This window comes from Nerophis ophidion, linkage group LG03 (genome assembly GCF_033978795.1).
Source record: "Nerophis ophidion isolate RoL-2023_Sa linkage group LG03, RoL_Noph_v1.0, whole genome shotgun sequence".
Classification (NCBI taxonomy): Eukaryota; Metazoa; Chordata; class Actinopteri; order Syngnathiformes; family Syngnathidae; genus Nerophis; species Nerophis ophidion.
The window spans coordinates 88,373,063-88,392,742 of NC_084613.1; the positions used below are offsets into that span (position 1 = coordinate 88,373,063).

The window sequence follows — 19,680 nt, forward strand, 5'->3', positions numbered from 1 at the left end:
TTAGAAAGCAGCTGATGTGTGAAAAAGTCTGGGCACCCCCGCTCCAAAGGTTTTCACCAGGCGCTAAAATGTGCGCGTCATCATTCCAGTGAGCCACAGACCAAACACGGCAGCTCGCTCGCAGGCTCACAGGCGTGTTGCCATGGCAACGAAGGACCCCCATCACCACCACCACGGCCCCCCTCGAGGCACATACTGTCTCTCCGACTCGGCAGGCAGCGTTACAGTGGACTCTGGACCGTGGAAAAGCAGCCAGGGCGTCGGTGTCGCCGGGTAAGTGGCCCACGTTCTTTGTGCACGCGTTCTTCCTCTTTTCACCTTGTTTTGGCAGATGAGCCTGCAAGCTGTCATGGTGATAGTACTACATATAGCTGGGTAGCCATGGCAACAACCCCCCCCCCCCCCTCCTTCTTCTGCCTCTGCTGAATGCATTACACTAATTAGCTGCCAGAAAAAAAAGATGGCTGACATGCTTGATGTCCTGTGTTGCAGCTCCAAATGAGTGCACCTGCAGCGTCGGTGCAGAACGCAGACCACCACGACAACAACAACAACAACAACAACAACCAGAGCGGTGAAATGCAAGCAGCTGCAGTGGCGCCCTCCTCCTTCATGCCCGGCCAGTCGGGGAAGATTCCGGGCAGGAAGAGAGGAAGACCCCCCCTCCGTGGCGTGGCCAAGATGGATTTCCCCGGCCGCTACCCAGACTCGCTGCCCGCGCTGAAGGTGCCCAAGAAGAGGGGGAGGAAACCAGGCTTCAAGGTCGGCAGCCATGAATAATTGACCCCTGATTTGCCGTTAATTAGCCGTCTTCCTCCTGCCGCAGCTGAAGGCCCGGATGGTGATGACGCCGCTGGCCATCTCCCCGCCCAGCAGCACCCCCGAGCCCGACATGAGCTCCATCCCTCAGGACGCCGCCACCGTCCCGCACTCGGCCGCGCCCCAGGTGCTCACAGGTAGGACCTTTTTTTGTTGTTTTGTTTTACTCTTGAACCAGTGAAGCTGTCACGTTGTGTAAATGGTACATAAAAAGAGAATACATCCATCCATTTCCTACCGCTTATTCCCTTTGGGTTAGGGTTAGGGGTCGCAGGGGGCGCTGATGCCTATCTCAGCTACAATCGGGCAGAAAGCAGTGTACACCATGGACAAGTCGCCTACTCATCGCAGGAAGAGAATACAATGATTTGCCAATCCTTTTCCACTTATATTCAATTGAACAGACTGCAAAGACAAGATATTTAACGTTCACATTGGTAAACGTTGTTATTTCCTGCAAATATTAGCTCATTTGGAATTTGATGAGCTGGCACAAGTGGCAAAAAAGACTGAGCGAGTTGAGGAAGGCTCGTCAGAGACTTATTTTGGAACATCCCACAGGTGAACAGGCTAATTGGGAACAGGTGGGTGCCATGATTGGCTATAAAAGAAGCTTCCATGACATGCTCATTCATTCACAAACAAGGATGGGGCGAGGGTCACCACTTTGTCAATTTGTCAAATTATTTAAGAACAACATTTCTCAAGCAGCTATTGCAAGGAATTTAGGGATTTCACCATCTACGCTCCTCAATATCATCAGAAGGTTCAGAGAATCTGGAGAAATCACTGCACGTAAGCCATGATATTACGCACCTTGGATCCCTCAGGCGGTACTGCACCAAAAATCAACATCAGTGTGTAAAGGATATCACCACATGGGTTCAGGAACACTTCAGAAAATAACTGTCAGTAACTACAGTCGGTCGCTACATCCGTACGTGCAAGTTAAAACTCTATTATCCAAAGTCAAAGCCATTTATCAACAACACCCAGAAATGCCGCTGGCTTCGCTAGGGCCTGAGCTCATCTAAGATGGACTGATGCAAAGTGGAAAAGTGTTCTGTGGTCTGACGAGTCCACATTTTAACTTGTTTTTGGAAACTGTGGACGCTGTGTCTTCCGGAACAAAAGGGAAAAGAACCTCCAGACTGTTATTGGCATGTGTGATAGTATGGGGGTGTATTAGTGGCCAAGGCATGGGTAACTTACACATCTGTGAAGGCACCATTAATGCTGAAAGGTACATACAGCTTTTGGAACAACATATGTTGTCATCCAACAACGTTATCATGGACGCCCCTGCTTATTTCAGCAAGACGATGCCGAGCCACGTGTTACAACAGCGTGGCTTTGTAGTAAAAGAGTGCGGGTACTAGACTGGCCTGCAAACTGAGGCCATGTAACACAGAGTTAAAAATGCCCCCTGTGACAACTTTTTTTTCAATGTGTTGCTGCCAGTAAATTCTATATTCATGATTATTTGCAAAAATAATAAAACAGGAAGTATCTTGTCTTTGCAGTCTATTTAATTGAATATAAGTTGAAAAGGATTTGCAAATCATTGTATTCTCTTTTTATTTACCATTTACACAATGTGACAACTTCACTGCTTTTGGCTTTTGTAGAAAAGTATGTACAGTAGATCAAATGTCTCCATAAGGAAAAATTGAAATATGAATAATTGGTTCCGGCCTCGACAAAAGTCTGTATTTTAGTGAATCTTTGTACACTTTGATGACGATCTAAAGTGCGATACAGTACTGTGCATCAAACAAGGGTGAGGGATCAACTTCCATTTGTCAACAAGCCAAAAAAAAGCAAGAAGCTGAACCGTCCTGTGTGCTGCTCTGACCACACACAGAAGTCCCTTTGCTGCCCTCACAAACGATCGGAAATCACAGACATCTTCAACCATGTCGCTACAATAATAAACGTTTAAAAATATAAATAAAGAGAGAAAGGAAGGGTGAGGGGAAGGGGCCGTGTGCTTTAGAAGAAGGAAAGGGTTGGGGTTAGGTTTTGGTTAGAGTTGGTCTTGGGTTAGGATTGGGTAAGGGTAGGGTTGGGGTTAAAATTAGGGTTGAGGTAGGGGTTAGGGTTAATGTTAGAGTTGGGGGTGGCGTTAGGATTAGGGGTTAGGTTTGGGTTAGAGTTAGGATTCGGGGTTAGGATTGTGTTAGGACTGGGGTTAGGGTTAGGGTTAGTAGTTAGGGTTGGGGTTAGGTTTTTGTTAGTGTTAGGGTAAGGATTAGCGGTTAGGTTTGGGGTTAGTTCAAGTTAAAGTAGTAATGATTGTCTCACACACACACACACACACACACACACACACACACACACACACACACACACACACACACACACACACACACACACACACACTAGGTGTGGTGAAATTTGTCCTCTGCATTTGACCCATCCCCTTGATCACCCCCTGGGAGGTGAGGGGAGCAGTGAGCAGCAGCGGTGCCACGCCCGGGAATCATTTATGGTGATTTAACCCCCAATTCCAAGCCTTGATGCTGAGTGCCAAACAGGGAGGTAATGGCTCCCATTTTTATAGTCTTTGGTATGACTCGGCTGGGATTTGAACTCACAACCTACCCATCTCAGGGCGGACACTCTAACCACTAGACCACTGAGTAGGTGGGTTAGGTTGGTGTTAGGGTTAGGATTAGGGGTTCAAATTGGAGTTTGGTTTGGGTTAGGATTAGGGGTTAAGGCTGGGTTTAGGTTTAGGATTATGGGTTAGGTTTGGGGTTAGGTTTTTGTCAGGGTTAGGGTTAGAGTTAGGATTAACTCACAACCTACCGATCTCAAGGCGGACGCTCTAACCCACTGGGAAAAATGTCAAGTTGTAAAATTGCGACTGTTATTGAGTAAAATTCCAACTTTTATCACAATACTGCATACATGTTCAGTTTTTCTTGTAAAACTATAGTCAAATTTTTATTTAATAAAAAATAATACAAAAAGCCAAAATTCTAGGTTTTTCTTGTGAAATTGTGACTTTTTTCTTGTGAAATTCCAACTAATTTTTCACAACAAGCTTTTTTATATTTGCATAGTAAGTATATTGGAGATGCGCGGATAGGTAATTATATCATCCGCAACCGCATTACAAAAGTCGTCATCCACCCGAAACAACATTTCATCAAAGCCACACCTGCCCGTTGTTATTTATCTAATATAGAGCATGCAAGGCATCAGTGAGGTTAGAAAGTGTAACTCCCTCCAAATAGCACACACACAATGGCTTTCTTGAACTGATTTAGGGCTCGAATCTATTTAAAATCTATTTTTTCGTCACGGGTCGGGCGGTTGTGATCGCAAACCGCGCATCTCTAATGTAAATATTATTCATGTTGTAAATACACTTCTTTGTGTATCTAGAAAGGCTGCTCCTAAAGAGGGATTTCTCAAACTGACTGTGTGTTGCTTTTAAATGTGCTAGCCTCTGGTCAACATATGAAATAACAAGTGTGTGCAAGAAATAGAATGCACCCCCTTTGGCCAAAATGTATTTAAAAAAAATATATAAATATGTATATAGAGACATACTGTAATAACTTGAAGTAAATAATGAAGATTAAAAACCAAATACATTTTTCGGAGGTCTCAAGAAGGCAACAAATACGTATGTGTGTGTGTGTGTGTGTGTGTGTGTGTGTGTGTGTGTGTGCGTGTGCGTGTGTGTGTGTGCGCGTGTGTGTGTGTGTGTGTGTGTGTGTGTGTGTGTGTGTGTGTGTGTGTGTGTGTGTGTGTGTGTGTGTGTGTGCGTGTGTGCGCGTGTGTGTGTGTGTGTGTGTGTGTGTGTGTGTGTGTGTGTGTGTGTGTGTGTGTGTGTGTGTGTGTGTGTGTGTGTGTGTGTGTCAGTGTGCATCTACATCAACAAGCAGGCCAACACGGGTCCCAACCTGGACAGAAAGAAGATCCAGCAGCTGCCGGACCACTTTGGACCCGACAGACCCTCGGTGGTCCTGCAACAGGCGGTCCAAGGCTGCATCGACAGCGCCTTCCAGCAGAAGACCGTCTTTGCGCTCCTCACGCAGGGTTATGGCGGGGAGAAGATCTCAGGTACTCACCGTCCGCAAAAATGCCCGTTCAAGATCCTGCATATGTGACAGGAGCACTTTATAAGGCCTTTCTGTAAAACTGCTAGTCAAAGATCCTGTATATGTGACAGGAGCACTTTATAAGGCCTTGTTGTAAAACTGCTGGTCCAAGATCCTGTATATGTGACAGGAGCACTTTATAAGGCCTTATGGTAAAACTGCTAGTCAAAGATCCTGCATATGTGACAGGAGCACTTTATAAGGCCTTGTTGTAAAACTGCTGGTCCAAGATCCTGTATATGTGACAGGAGCACTTTATAAGGCCTTGTGGTAAAACTGCTAGTCAAAGATCCTGTATATGTGACAGGAGCACTTTATAAGGCCTTGTTGTAAAACTGCTAGTCAAAGATCCTGTATATGTGACAGGAGCACTTTATAAGGCCTTATGGTAAAACTGCTAGTCAAAGATCCTGCATATGTGACAGGAGCACTTTATAAGGCCTTGTTGTAAAACTGCTAGTCAAAGATCCTGTATATTTGACAGGAGCACTTTATAAGGCCTTGTTGTAAAACTGCTGGTCCAAGATCCTGTATATGTGACAGGAGCACTTTATAAGGCCTTATGGTAAAACTGCTAGTCAAAGATCCTGCATATGTGACAGGAGCACTTTATAAGGCCTTGTTGTAAAACTGCTGGTCCAAGATCCTGTATATGTGACAGGAGCACTTTATAAGGCCTTGTGGTAAAACTGCTAGTCAAAGATCCTGTATATGTGACAGGAGCACTTTATAAGGCCTTGTTGTAAAACTGCTAGTCAAAGATCCTGTATATGTGACAGGAGCACTTTATAAGGCCTTGTTGTAAAACTGCTGGTCCAAGATCCTGTATATGTGACAGGAGCACTTTATAAGGCCTTATGGTAAAACTGCTAGTCAAAGATCCTGTATATGTGACAGGAGCACTTTATAAGGCCTTGTTGTAAAACTGCTGGTCCAAGATCCTGTATATGTGACTTGAGCACTTTATAAGGCCTTGTGGTAAAACTGCTAGTCAAAGATCCTGTATATGTGACAGGAGCACTTTATAAGGCCTTGTTGTAAAACTGCTGGTCCAAGATTCTGTATATGTGACAGGAGCACTTTATAAGGCCTTGTGGTAAAACTGCTAGTCAAAGATCCTGTATATGTGACAGGAGCACTTTATAAGGCCTTTCTGTAAAACTGCTAGTCAAAGATCCTGTATATGTGACAGGAGGACTTTATAAGGCCTTTCTGTAAAACTGCTGGTCAAAGATCCTGTATATGTGACAGGAGAACTTTATAAGGCCTTATGGTAAAACTGCTAGTCAAAGATCCTGTATATGTGACAGGAGCACTTTATAAGGCCTTTCTGTAAAACTGCTAGTCAAAGATCCTGTATATGTGACAGGAGCACTTTATAAGGCCTTTCTGTAAAACTGCTAGTCAAAGATCCTGTATATGTGACAGGAGGACTTTATAAGGCCTTTCTGTAAAACTGCTGGTCAAAGATCCTGTATATGTGACAGGAGCACTTTATAAGGCCTTGTTGTAAAACTGCTGGTCAAAGATCCTGTATATGTGACAGGAGCACTTTATAAGGCCTTTCTGTAAAACTGCTGGTCAAAGATCCTGTATATGTGACAGAAGCACTTTATAAGGCCTTGTTGTAAAACTGCTGGTCAAAGATCCTGTATATGTGACAGGAGCACTTTATAAGGCCTTGTTGTAAAACTGCTGGTCAAAGATCCTGTATATGTGACAGGAGCACTTTATAAGGCCTTGTTGTAAAACTGCTGGTCAAAGATCCTGTATATGTGACAGGAGCACTTTATAAGGCCTTGTTGTAAAACTGCTAGTCAAAGATCCTGTATATGTGACAGGAGCACTTTATAAGGCCTTGTTGTAAAACTGTTAGTCAAAGATCCTGTATATGTGACAGGAGCACTTTATAAGGCCTTGTTGTAAAACTGCTAGTCAAAGATCCTGTATATGTGACAGGAGCACTTTATAAGGCCTTGTTGCAACACTGCTGGTCAAAGATCCTGTATATGTGACAGGAGCACTTTATAAGGCCTTGTTGTAAAACTGCTGGTCAAAGATCCTGTATATGTGACAGGAGCACTTTATAAGGCCTTGTTGTAAAACTGCTGGTCAAAGATCCTGTATATGTGACAGGAGCACTTTATAAGGCCTTGTTGTAAAACTGCTAGTCAAAGATCCTGTATATGTGACAGGAGCACTTTATAAGGCCTTGTTGCAACACTGATAGTCCAAGATCCTGTATATGTGACAGGAGCACTTTATAAGGCCTTGTTGTAAAACTGCTGGTCCAAGATCCTGTATATGTGACAGGAGCACTTTATAAGGCCTTGTTGTAAAACTGCTGGTCCAAGATCCTGTATATGTGACAGGAGGACTTTATGAGCTCCCACCTGTGTTTCAGCCACCTTTGATGGCAAGCAGCACCTGCTCAGCCTGCCGGTGGTCAACAGCATCGACTACGTGCTGCGCTTCCTCAAGAAACTGTGTCGGAGCTTGCACTGTGAGAACCTCTTCAGCGACCAGCCCGTCATCAGCCGCCGCGCCTCCTACCAGTCTGACGGTAGTCAAAGATCCTCTACATGTGACAGGAGCACTTTATTCAACCTTATTGTACAACTGCTACTCAAAGATCTTCTATATTGGACAGGAGCACTAAATGAGACCTTGTTGTAAAACTGCTAGTCAAAGATCCTTTATATGTGACAAGAGCACTTTATAAGGCCTTGTTGTAAAACTGCTAGTCAAAGATCCTGTATATGTGACAGGACCACTTTATAAGGCCTCATTGTAAAATTGACAGGTAAAGATCTTCTAAATGTGACAGGAGCACATTATAAGGCCTCATTGTAAAACTGCTAGTCAAAGATCCTTTAAATGTGACAAGAGCACTTTTTAAGACCTTATTGTAAAACTGCTAGTCAAAGATCCAGTATATGTGACAGGGGCACTTTATAAGGCCTCATTTTGTAAAACTGATAGGCAAAGATCCTCCATATGTGACAGGACCACTTTATAAAACATTATTGTAAAACTGCTAGTCAAAGATCCTGTATATGTGACAGGAGCACTTTATAAGGCCTCATTGTAAAATTGACAGGTAAAGATCTTCTAAATGTGACAGGAGCACTTTATAAGGCCTCATTGTAAAACTGATAGTCAAAGATCCTCTGTGACAGGAGCACTTTACAAGGACTTATTTTAAAACTGCTAGTCAAAGATCCTCTAAATGTGACAGGAGCACTTTACAAGAACTTATTTTAAAACTGCTAATCAAAGATCCTCTAAATGTGACTGGAGCACTTTATAAGGCCTCATTGTAAAACTGCTAGTCAAATATCCTTTATATGTGACAAGAGCACTTTTTAAGACCTTATTGTAAAACTGCTAGTCAAAGATCCTATATATGTGAAAGTAGCACTTTATAAGGTCTTGTTGTAAAACTGCTAGTCAAAGATCCTCTAAATGTGACAGGAGCACTTTATAAGGTCTCATTGTAAAACTGCTAGTCAAAGATCCTCTAAATGTGACTGGAGCACTTTATAAGGCCTCATTGTAAAACTGCTAGTCAAAGATCCCTCATATGTGACAAGAGCACTTTTTAAGACCTTATTGTAAAACTGCTACTCAAAGATCCTCTATATGTAATAGGAGCGTTTTATAAGGCCTAATTGCAAAACTGCTGGTCAAAGATCCTTTATATGTGACAGGAACACTTTTTAAGACCTTACTGTAAAACTGCTCGTCAAAGATCCTTTATATGTAATAAGAGCACTTTATAAGACCTTATTGTAAAACTGGTAGTCAAAGATCCTCTACATGTGACAGGAGCACTTTATAAGATATTATTGTAAAACTGGTAGTCGAAGATCCTCTATATTAGACAGGAGCGCTTTATAAGGCTTTATCTTAAAACTGCTAGTCAAAGATCATCTATAAGTGACAGGAGCCATTTATAAGTCCTTATTGTAAAACTGCTGGTCAAAGATCCTCTACATGTGACAGTTGCACTTTATAAGGTCTTATTGTAAAACTGTTGTCAAAGATCCTGTATATGTGACGGAACACTTTATAAGGCCTTATTGTAAAACTGCTTGTCAAAGATCCATTATATGTGACAAGAACACTTTTTAGGACTTCAGTGGAAAACTACTTGTCAAAGATCCTCTGTATGTGATAGAAGCATTTTATAAGGCCTTTTTTCAAAATTGCCAGTCAAAGATCCTGTAAATGTGACAGGAGCACTTTATAAGGCCTTTTTGTAAAACTGCCAGTCCAAGATCCTTCACTCAGACGCCTTTGTCTGGCCTGCAGCTGAAACGTCTCTGGCAGACGACTACCGCCACGAGCAGGCAGACGCCAAGCGCTACCCTGTGGACCATGGCGAGTCCGCCTTCAGCTCCATAAGCTCCTCCTACTCGCCAAAGTCCACCTACGGCTTCCGCTCTTTGCAGCAGTTCCCCGCCTGCCCCGTGCCCTTGGGCCCCGGCAGGCAGACGTCCGCCGGCCCCGACACCTTCTTAGAAGCCAACAGGACAGGTGAGGTGGCATCACAAAATAACCATTTATCAAAGATCCTCTATATCCAAACAGAGTTCTTCCGTTACCTATGGAACTACCGTAAAAATGCTAGTCAAAGATCCTCAATATCACACGAGCACGTCTCTGTTTCTTAAAATACTACTGTAAAACCGCCAGTCAAAGATCCTCTATATAACAGGAGCACTCCTCTGTTTCTCCAAGTTCTACTGTAAAACCAATAGTCAAAGATCCTCTATATGACAGGAGCACTCCTCTGTTTCTCCAAGTTCTACTGTAAAACCAATAGTCAAAGATCGTCTGTTACAGGAGCAGTCTTCTGTTTCTTAAAGTTTTACTGTAAACCCGCTAGTCAAAGATCCTCAAAACAACAGGATCACTCTTGTGTTTCCCAAAGTTTTACTGTAAACCCGCTAGTCAAAGATCCTCAAAACAACAGGAGCACTCTTGTGTTTCCTAAAGTTTTACTGTAAAACCAGTAGTCAAAGATTGTCTTTATAACAGGAACAGTCTTCTGGTCCTTAAAGTTGTACTGTAAAACCACTAGTAAAGATCCTCTACATAACAGGAGCACTCCTCTGTTTGTTAAAGTCCTTTTGTAAAACCACTAGTCAAAGATCTTCTATTACAGGAGCAGTCTTCTGTTTCTTAAAGTTTTACTGTAAAACCGCTAGTTAAAGATCCTGAAAACAACAGGAGCACTGTTGGGTTTCCTGAAGTTTTACTGTAAAACCCGCTAGTCAAAGATTGTCTTTACAACAGGAGCAGTCTTCTGTTCCTTAAAGTTGTACCATAAAACCGCTAGTCAAAGATCCTCTATACAACAGGAGTACTCCTATGGTTCTTAAAGTCCTTTTGTAAAACCGTTAGTCAAAGATTGTCTATATAACAGGAGCAGTCTTCTGTTTCTTAAGTCCTACTGTAAAACCCCTAGTCAAAGATCTTCTATATTACAGAAGCACTCCTCTGTTTTTTTAGTCCTGCTGCAAAAATGATTGAAGATTGTCGAAGATCCTCTATATGTGACAGTAGCTCTGTTTACGGCCCTTTTGTAAAACTGATGGTAAAAGATCCTCTATACATGACAAGAGCACTTTTTAAGGACATACTGTAAAACCGCAAGTCAAAGATCCTCTGTATGACAAGAGCACTCTTCTATTTCTTAAAGTTCTACTATAAAAATGCTTCTCAAAGATCCTCTATATGTGACAGTAGCATTCTTTTAAGGCCTTATTGTAAAACTGCTAGTCGAAGATCCTTTATATATGACAGCAGCACTTTTTTAAGGACCTATTGTAAAACTGCTAGTCAAAGATCCCACATGATAGAAAAATCTATAGTCAAAGATCCTTAAGATGTGACAGGAGCCCTTTACTGTTTTTAAGGCCCTAAGTGCTAGTCAAGGATCCTCCTTAATGACAGGAACAATCTTCTGTTTCTTTAATGATCAAGTTAAAAAAAAAAGCTAGTCAAAGATCCTCAATTTGTTGTTTTTAAAACCACACTGAAAATATGCTCGTCAAAGAGCTTCAAAATTACAGGAGCGCTCTTTTCCATTAACTAAGGACCTACTCCAAAAACTACAAGTCAAAGATCCTGTATATGTGACAGGAGCACTTTATAAGGCCTTTCTGTAAAACTGCTAGTCAAAGATCCTGTATATGTGAGAGGAACACTGTATAAGGCCTTATGGTAAAACTGCTGGTCAAAGATCCTGTATATGTGACAGGAGCACTTTATAAGGCCTTGTTGTAAAATTGCTAGTCAAAGATCCTGTATATGTGACAGGAGCACTTTATAAGGCCTTTCTGTAAAACTGCTAGTCAAAGATCCTGTATATGTGACAGGAGCACTTTATAAGGCCTTTCTGTAAAACTGCTAGTCAAAGATCCTGTATATGTGAGAGGAACACTTTATAAGGCCTTTCTGTAAAACTGCTGGTCAAAGATCCTGTATATGTGACAGGAGCACTTTATAAAGCCTTGTCGTAAAACTGCTAGTCAAAGATCCTGTATATGTGACAGGAGCACTTTATAAGGCCTTGTTGTAAAACTGCTGGTCAAAGATCCTGTATATGTGACAGGAGCACTTTATAAGGCCTTGTTGTAAAACTGCTGGTCAAAGATCCTGTATATGTGACAGGAGCCCTTTATAAAGCCTTGTTGTAAAACTGCTGGTCAAAGATCCTGTATATGTGAGAGGAACACTTTATAAGGCCTTATGGTAAAACTGCTGGTCAAAGATCCTGTATATGTGACAGGAGCACTTTATAAAGCCTTGTTGTAAAACTGCTAGTCAAAGATCCTGTATATGTGACAGGAGCACTTTATAAGGCCTTTCTGTAAAACTGCTAGTCAAAGATCCTGTATATGTGACAGGAGCACTTTATAAGGCCTTATGGTAAAACTGCTAGTCAAAGATCCTGTATATGTGACAGGAGCACTTTATAAGGCCTTTCTGTAAAACTGCTAGTCAAAGATCCTGTATATGTGACAGGAGCACTTTATAAGGCCTTTCTGTAAAACTGCTAGTCAAAGATCCTGTATATGTGACAGGAGCACTTTATAAGGCCTTTCTGTAAAACTGCTGGTCAAAGATCCTGTATATGTGACAGGAGCACTTTATAAGGCCTTGTGGTAAAACTGCTGGTCAAAGATCCTGTATATGTGACAGGAGCACTTTATAAGGCCTTGTTGTAAAACTGCTGGTCAAAGATCCTGTATATGTGACAGGAGCACTTTATAAGGCCTTTCTGTAAAACTGCTAGTCAAAGATCCTGTATATGTGACAGGAGCACTTTATAAGGCCTTGTTGTAAAACTGCTGGTCAAAGATCCTGTATATGTGACAGGAGCACTTTATAAGGCCTTGTGGTAAAACTGCTAGTCAAAGATCCTGTATATGTGACAGGAGCACTTTATAAGGCCTTGTTGTAAAACTGCTGGTCAAAGATCCTGTATATGTGACAGGATCAGTATAAGGGTTGTGTTTCCAACCCTGCAGAGTCCCAGGAGTCCAAGGCTCCGGCCAGCAAAGAGCCGTCCTCTTGGACCGTGGACGATGTGGTCTGGTTCATGAAGGACTCGGACCCTCAGGCCTTGGGTCCTCACGCCGAAGTCTTCAGGAAACACGTAAGTTTGTCCTCAGGAGCGCCGACCAATCAGGACGCTCCATCTTTGCCCCGCCTTGCAGGAGATCGACGGCCACGCCTTGCTGCTGCTGAAGAGCGACATGATGATGAAATACTTGGGCCTGAAGTTAGGCCCCGCCCTCAAGCTGTCTTTCCACATCGACAAGCTCAAGCAGAGCAAGTTCTAGAAGGCGGGAAGCTTGGAAGGACAATCACCTTCTTTTTGTTTTTTACTTTCACTTTGTCAACATAACATCTAATCTTTTTTACTTTCAATCTGTTAACAGGACATTTCAAATCCTTTTTTTTTTTAAACTTTCATTTTGTTTACAGAATGTCAAATCTTTGTTTAAACTTTAATAATAACAGGACATTTCGCTTTTTTTTTAACTTTCACTTTGTTTACAGAACATCACATATCTTATTACTTTCACTTTGTTAACAGGACATTTCACTATTTCTGTTTACAGAATATCACATCTTTCTTTACTTTCACTATGTTTACAGAACATCACTTTGTTAACAGGACATCAAATTATTAATATTTTTACTTTCACATCATTAACATACATTTCACATCTTTGTTTACTTTCACTTTGTTTACAGGACATCAAATCTTTTTTTACTTTCACTTTATTAGCAGGACATTTAACTTTTTTTTTTCAACTCTCACTGTGTTAACAGGACATTTCACATAATTTTAACTTTCACTTTTTTTACAGAACATCACAACTAGTTTTACTTTCACTTTGCTAACAGGACAATTCACATCTTTTTTTCAGACTTTCACTTTGTTTACTGAACATCACATTTTTTACATTTTGTGAATGGGACTTTAGATCTATTTTTTTTTTAACTTTCACTTTCTTTACAGGACATTTCACAATTTTTACTTTCACTTTGTTTGCAAAACATCACAGGTGTTTTTTTTACTCTGTTAGCAGGACATTTCACATCTTTTTAACTTTCACTTTGTTTACAGAACATCACAACTTGTTTTACTTTCACTTTGCTAACAGGCCAATTCACTTTTTTTTTTAACTTTCACTTTGTTTACTGAACATCACAAAAAAAAATACTTTCATTTTGTGTATGGGACTTTACATCTCTTTTTTTTTAACTTTCTCTTTGTTTACAGGAGATTTCACTTTCTTTAACTTTCACTTTGTTCACATAACATCACAACTTTTTTTTAACTTTTACTCTGTTAACTGGACATTTCACATCTTTTTAACTTTCACTTTGTTTACAGAACGTCACAACCTGTTTTACTTTCACTTTGCTAACAGGACAATTCACATCTTTTTTATTTTTACTTTCACTTTGTTTACTGAACATCACAACTTTGTTGTACTTTCATTTTGTCTATGGGACTTTGCATCTCTTTTTTTTTTAACTTTTACTTTGTTTATAGGACAGTTCACATCTTTGATCTTAACCACTACGAGACACAAAGATTTTACACGGACAGAGACTTTACTCGCACATCTTTATTACACCCGTCCAGATGTTGACCTCATCTGCAGCACGGCTGCATGCAGATTTTAAATCTACAGTACTCTAATATAGTACTGTATGTATCATAATAATATACAGTACACCCACAGTACTTCATGTACAATAATATACTCCTATAGTACTCTATGTACAGTACAACTACAGTACTGTATGTACAATAATACACTCCTATAGTAGTCTGTATGTACAATAATGTACTCATACAATACTGTACAATAGTGTACAGTAATAAACAGTAGATCTACAGTACTGTATATACAGAAATATCCAGTTCACCGACAGTATTATGTACAATAATACACTCCTGTGGTACTGTATGTACAATAACACACTCCTACAGTACTTTGTGTACAATAATACACTCCTATACTGTATGTAGAATGATATATGTGAAACAAATACGTGTAAACTTTATTATTAAGTAGCCAGATTGAAATACTTGCGTTGCATATTTTGCGGTGTACTTGCCAAGTGTACTCTGATGTCACACAAGTATTTTTATTTATTTTGGAAAATCCTTGGTGCCGATGAACGTATTTCAAATGTTTGCTTGTGTGTTTTATGATCCTCTGTATGAGTATTAAACGACACGACTACAGTGCGTATCGTAGTGTTTATGTACAGTACCTACCCTAATATCACATATCACAGAAATACTGTACACCGTGCATTACTGTAAATGGAGGAACGCTATTTGTGTATTTTCAAAGTAAAATCCTGCGACAGACCTTCCAGTTTTTTTCCTACCGTAAAATCTGTGGCCTTTATTTTACTGTACAATACTGTAGAGCAGATCCGCTGTTATTTTTACAGTAAGACTGGCAACTGTGCTGAGTTGTTGATGTTTTTTTACAGTGCATTACTGTAAATGGCAAAACAGTGTCACTTTTGTTTTTACAGTAAAATTCTGCCGACTGAACTGCCATCCATTTCCTACCGCTTGTCCCGTTCAGGGTCGCGAGGGCGCTGAATCAATTGTATTCAAAAAGGGAGATATCGTCACTCTGGTATCGACCCGATGCCAATACTGTTTGTTTTTATTATTATTATTATTATTATTATTATTATACTTTTTTAAATCAAAACTAAGACAATAGTGCAAAATCATTTATATTAAAAAAAGTGAGATATAGTCACCCTGGTATCGATCCGAGGCCGATACTGTTTTTGTGTGATTATTATTATTTTGTAATCAAAACTAAGTCAATAGTGCAAAATCCATCCATCCATCCATTTCCTACCGCTTATTCCCTTTTGGGGTCACGGGGGGCGCTGGCGCCTATCTCATCTACAGTCAGGCGGAAGGCGGGGTACACCCTGGACAAGTCGCCTCCTCATCACAGGGCCAACACAGAAAGACAGACAACATTCACACTCACATTCACATATTAGGGCCAATTTAGTGCAAAATCATTTGTATTAAAAAAGGGAGATACAGTCACCCTGGTGTCGATCCGAGGCCGATACTGTTTTTTTTTTTTTTGGTATTTATTTCATTGTTTTTAATGTTGAATCAAAACTAAGTCAATAGTGCAAAATCATTTATATTAACAAAAGTGAGATATAATCACCCTGGTATCGAGCCGAGGCCAATTTTTTTTATTTAATTTTTTTTTTATTATTAATATGTTTTAATCAAAACTAAGTCAGTAGTGCAAAACCATTTATATTAAAAAAAAAGTGAGATAGTGTCACTCTGGTATTGATCTGAGGACGTTAGTTTTTTTAATTTTTTAAAATGTTTTTATGTTTAATCAAAACTAAGTCAATAATGCAACATCCATCAATCCGTCCATCCATTTTTTCAATCTTTTTTTTACCGCTTGTCTCTTACGGGGTTGCAAAATAATTTATATTAAAAAAAAAAGTAAGATATTTTCCCTCTGGTATCGATCCGATAGTGCTTTTTTTAAATTATTATTATTTTATATATATATTACATAATGAAAAATATCTCTGAGGTGACTCTGAGGTGAGTCTGAGCCAGGTGAGTTCCAACAGATGATGGTCGACTAATCCACGTGACTGCCTGGCCGGTTCCAAGCGCATATTGCTGTGACGTCATCAAGTCTCCATGTAAATACATGGCGGGTGTTCCCGATGACCACTAGAGGGCGGCGGCGGGCCAACTGTAAATCAGCCGGTCACCATGGCAACCAGTCTTTTTTGTTGTCCTTGTTATTAACGATGACGATTGTGCTTTAGGTATCACTTTCTTATTGATTTATTAGCTCTAACTATCATATCATTCATTTACTGGCTTTTGGACACAAAACAGTTGACAAAAATAGTCGGAAATACAAAAAATCCCATGAATAAATAATATTTTTTTAATAAATTCATATGCATCACATTTGATGACTCATTTGGAACAAGTTTCTCTTTCTACTAAATTGTTTATACTTTTTTTTGTACTGCCTAGAAATGTGTACAATTACATTTTTGATGACGTCATCGCTGGCCAATGACATGCATGTGGTATTTGTTTCACCTTTTGACCCCTAAAAAAAAAAAATATATATATATATATATATATATATATATATATATGTGTATATGTGTGTATATATATATATATATCTGAATTAAGAGCAGCGGTCAAAAGTTTTAAGACACTTTTTGCCTCCAAATATTTGATGGTTTCTTTTTGAATCTATGATGTCATCACTGGCCAATGACAGGCACGTGTCATTCCCCCCCCACACACACCTTTTAACCCCTTTTGGTAAATAAAAAAAAATTAAAGGAACACAAACAATATCTGAATAGAAGAGTGGCGGTCAAAAGTTTAAAGACACGTTTGCCTCTCAAATATTTGATTTTATGACGTCATATATTTAATTAAAAAAAACAAGACTCAAAGTGCTTACAATACAGCAAAAAAAAAAAAAAAAAAAGATCAAGTTACTCCATAAATGATAACAAAGGGTATAATTACAAGGCTAGATCCGCCAGTGGTGGGCCGCGGGCTCCCCCTGGTGGGCCGCCCGAAAATATATCTGTCAGCTGCAGTCTTGAGCTCAGATGTAATACACTTGTTCACCACTTGAGGCAGTAATGACAATCTAAAACAGGAGGCGTCAAACTCATTTCTTCTCTGGTGCCGCACGGAACCACTTGGTATCGTGTCGATACCTACATGTGTGGTATCATCCAAAACTAATGTCAAGTATCAAAGAAGAGACGAATAAGTGATTATTACATTTGAACAGAAGTGTAGATAGAACATGTTAAAAGAGAAAATAAGTAGTAAATAAACAAGTAGATTGACAATCCATTTTTACAGTTTGTCCCTCATAATGTGTATAAAATAATAGGTGTATAAATGACACAATATGTTAGTGCAGACTAATCAGGAGTCTTTGTTTGTTTACTTACTACTAAAAGACAAGTTGTCTAGTATGTTCAACATTTTATTGAAGGACTAAATGACAATAATAAACTTATGTTTCATGTAGATCAGGGGTCACCAACACCAGGTCGCCCGTAAGGACCAGATGAGTCGCCCGCTGGCCTGTTCTAAAAATAGCTCAAATAGCAGCACTTACCAGTGAGCTGCCTCTATTTTTTACATTTTATTTATTTACTAGCAAGCTGGTCTCGCTTTGTTCGACATTTTTAATTCTAAGAGAGACAAAACTCAAATAGAATTTGAAAATCCAAGAAAATATTTGAAAGACTTGGTCTTCACTTGTTTAAATAAATTCATTTATTTTTTTTACTTTGCTTCTTATAACTTTCAGAAAGACAATTTTGTAGAAAAAATACAACCTTAAAAATGATTGTAGGATTTTTAAACACATATATATTTTATGTATGAACAAAGAGCCAATCACAGCCCCAGTTTGACTCCAGGATGCAGGGAAGGTAGGTAAAGTGCAGGTAAAGATATGTTGAATGGGTAAAGGCAGGAAACACCAGCAAAAGTCGGTCCCGTCCATCCCTGCTTGCAGCTTTAATTCTTTATTATTATTCCGCCCCCTCTTTGAGCTGTAATTTGACCCCCTTAAAATTGTCAGGCTTGGACTGTGGATGTTTGTGCTTCCTCGATGCAAGGATGATGAAGGACTAGTCAGGCATGAATGTAAGTACATGATATTTATTAAATAAACAAACAAACTACAAAAAGGCAAACCAAAGGAAAATAATCTATACTATACTTAAAACAAAACAGCACAATGGCATGACTATATACAAACAAAACAAAACTAGCACTGTGGCATAAATACATAAACTTGCATGGCATGGAACTGTGGACGAGGGCGTGAAGGTTGGAACAGCATGGGTAGGGTGCGTGCGAGTGTGAAGATCCCAGAATGATGAACAGAAAGAAAATGACTTAAATAGTGGCTGTGATAATCAGGAACAGGTGCGGGACTGAGGGCAGGGGCGGGACAAGGTGGGAACTCATGCGTTGGCATGGAAACAAACAAAACCAGGAAGTGCAAAACGTGACTGAGTGTCCAAAATCAAAACATAACATGACAAAACAAAACATGATCCATAGGTGTGACAGAGCCCCCCCGTTAAAGACAGCTCCCAGATGTCCAAAAACGAAAAACAAAACAAAACTATGATGGAGAGTCATGGGAGGGCGGGAGGGGGACATGGCGGTGGGTCGCCAAACCACGTGTTCCCGTATCCAACGGGGCAGAGTCAGGTGGCGGCAAAAATGCTTCAAAACTCACCAAATTTATCACACACATCAGGACGGGCCAAAATTGCCATCTAATCAAAGAACCAAACCCCAAAACTCAAAATTGCGCTCTAGCGCCTCCTAGGAAGAAAACAACTTCCTGTTGATTTTTGCTGAAAGATGTCAGCGTATGAAATCTAGGTGTAAGTCAGACCTACTTAGAGGTTTTTGTTTCATGTCTCTACGACATGGGGGCTTGACGGTGGCAGAGGGGTTAGTGCGTCTGCCTCACAATACAAAGGTCCTGCAGTCCTGGGTTCAAATCCAGGCTCGGGATCTTTCTGTGTGGAGTTTGCATGTTCTCCCCGTGAATGCGTGGGTTCCCTCCGGGTACTCCGGCTTCCTCCCACCTCCAAAGACATGCATCTGGGGATAGGCCCCTCCCACCTCCAAAGACATGCACCTGGGGATAGGCCCCTCCCACTTCCAAAGACATGCACCTGGGGATAGGCCCCTCCCACCTCCAAAGACATGCACCTGGGGATAGGCCCCTCCCACCTCCAAAGACATGCACCTGGGGATAGGCCCCTCCCACCTCCAAAGACATGCACTTGGGGATAGGCCCCTCCCACCTCCAAAGACATGCACCTGGGGATAGGCCCCTCCCACCTCCAAAGACATGCACCTGGGGATAGGCCCCTCCCACCTCCAAAGACATGCACCTGGGGATAGGCCCCTCCTACCTCCAAAGACATGCACCTGGGGATAGGCCCCTCCCACCTCCAAAGACATGCACCTGGGGTTAGGCCCCTCCCACCTCCAAAGACATGCACCTGGGGATAGGTTGATTGGCAACACTAAATGGTCCCTAGTGTGTGAATGTTGTCTGTCTTTCTGTGTTGGCCCTGCGATGAGGTGGCGACT

General features: G+C 40.8%; 1 protein-coding gene across 1 annotated transcript; it reads left to right on the forward strand.

Annotated features, from left to right (window-relative positions):
- The first annotated feature begins 100 nt into the window (after positions 1–100).
- On the forward strand, positions 101–15,058 carry LOC133550190 (sex comb on midleg-like protein 4). Its single transcript, XM_061896314.1, has 8 exons — positions 101–273; positions 493–762; positions 827–956; positions 4,696–4,896; positions 7,339–7,497; positions 9,249–9,473; positions 12,476–12,603; positions 12,665–15,058. Exons 2-8 carry the CDS (start codon positions 499–501, stop codon positions 12,788–12,790), a joined length of 1,233 nt encoding a protein of 410 aa, XP_061752298.1. The 5' UTR covers positions 101–273; positions 493–498; the 3' UTR covers positions 12,791–15,058.
- Positions 15,059–19,680: the final 4,622 nt, after the last annotated feature.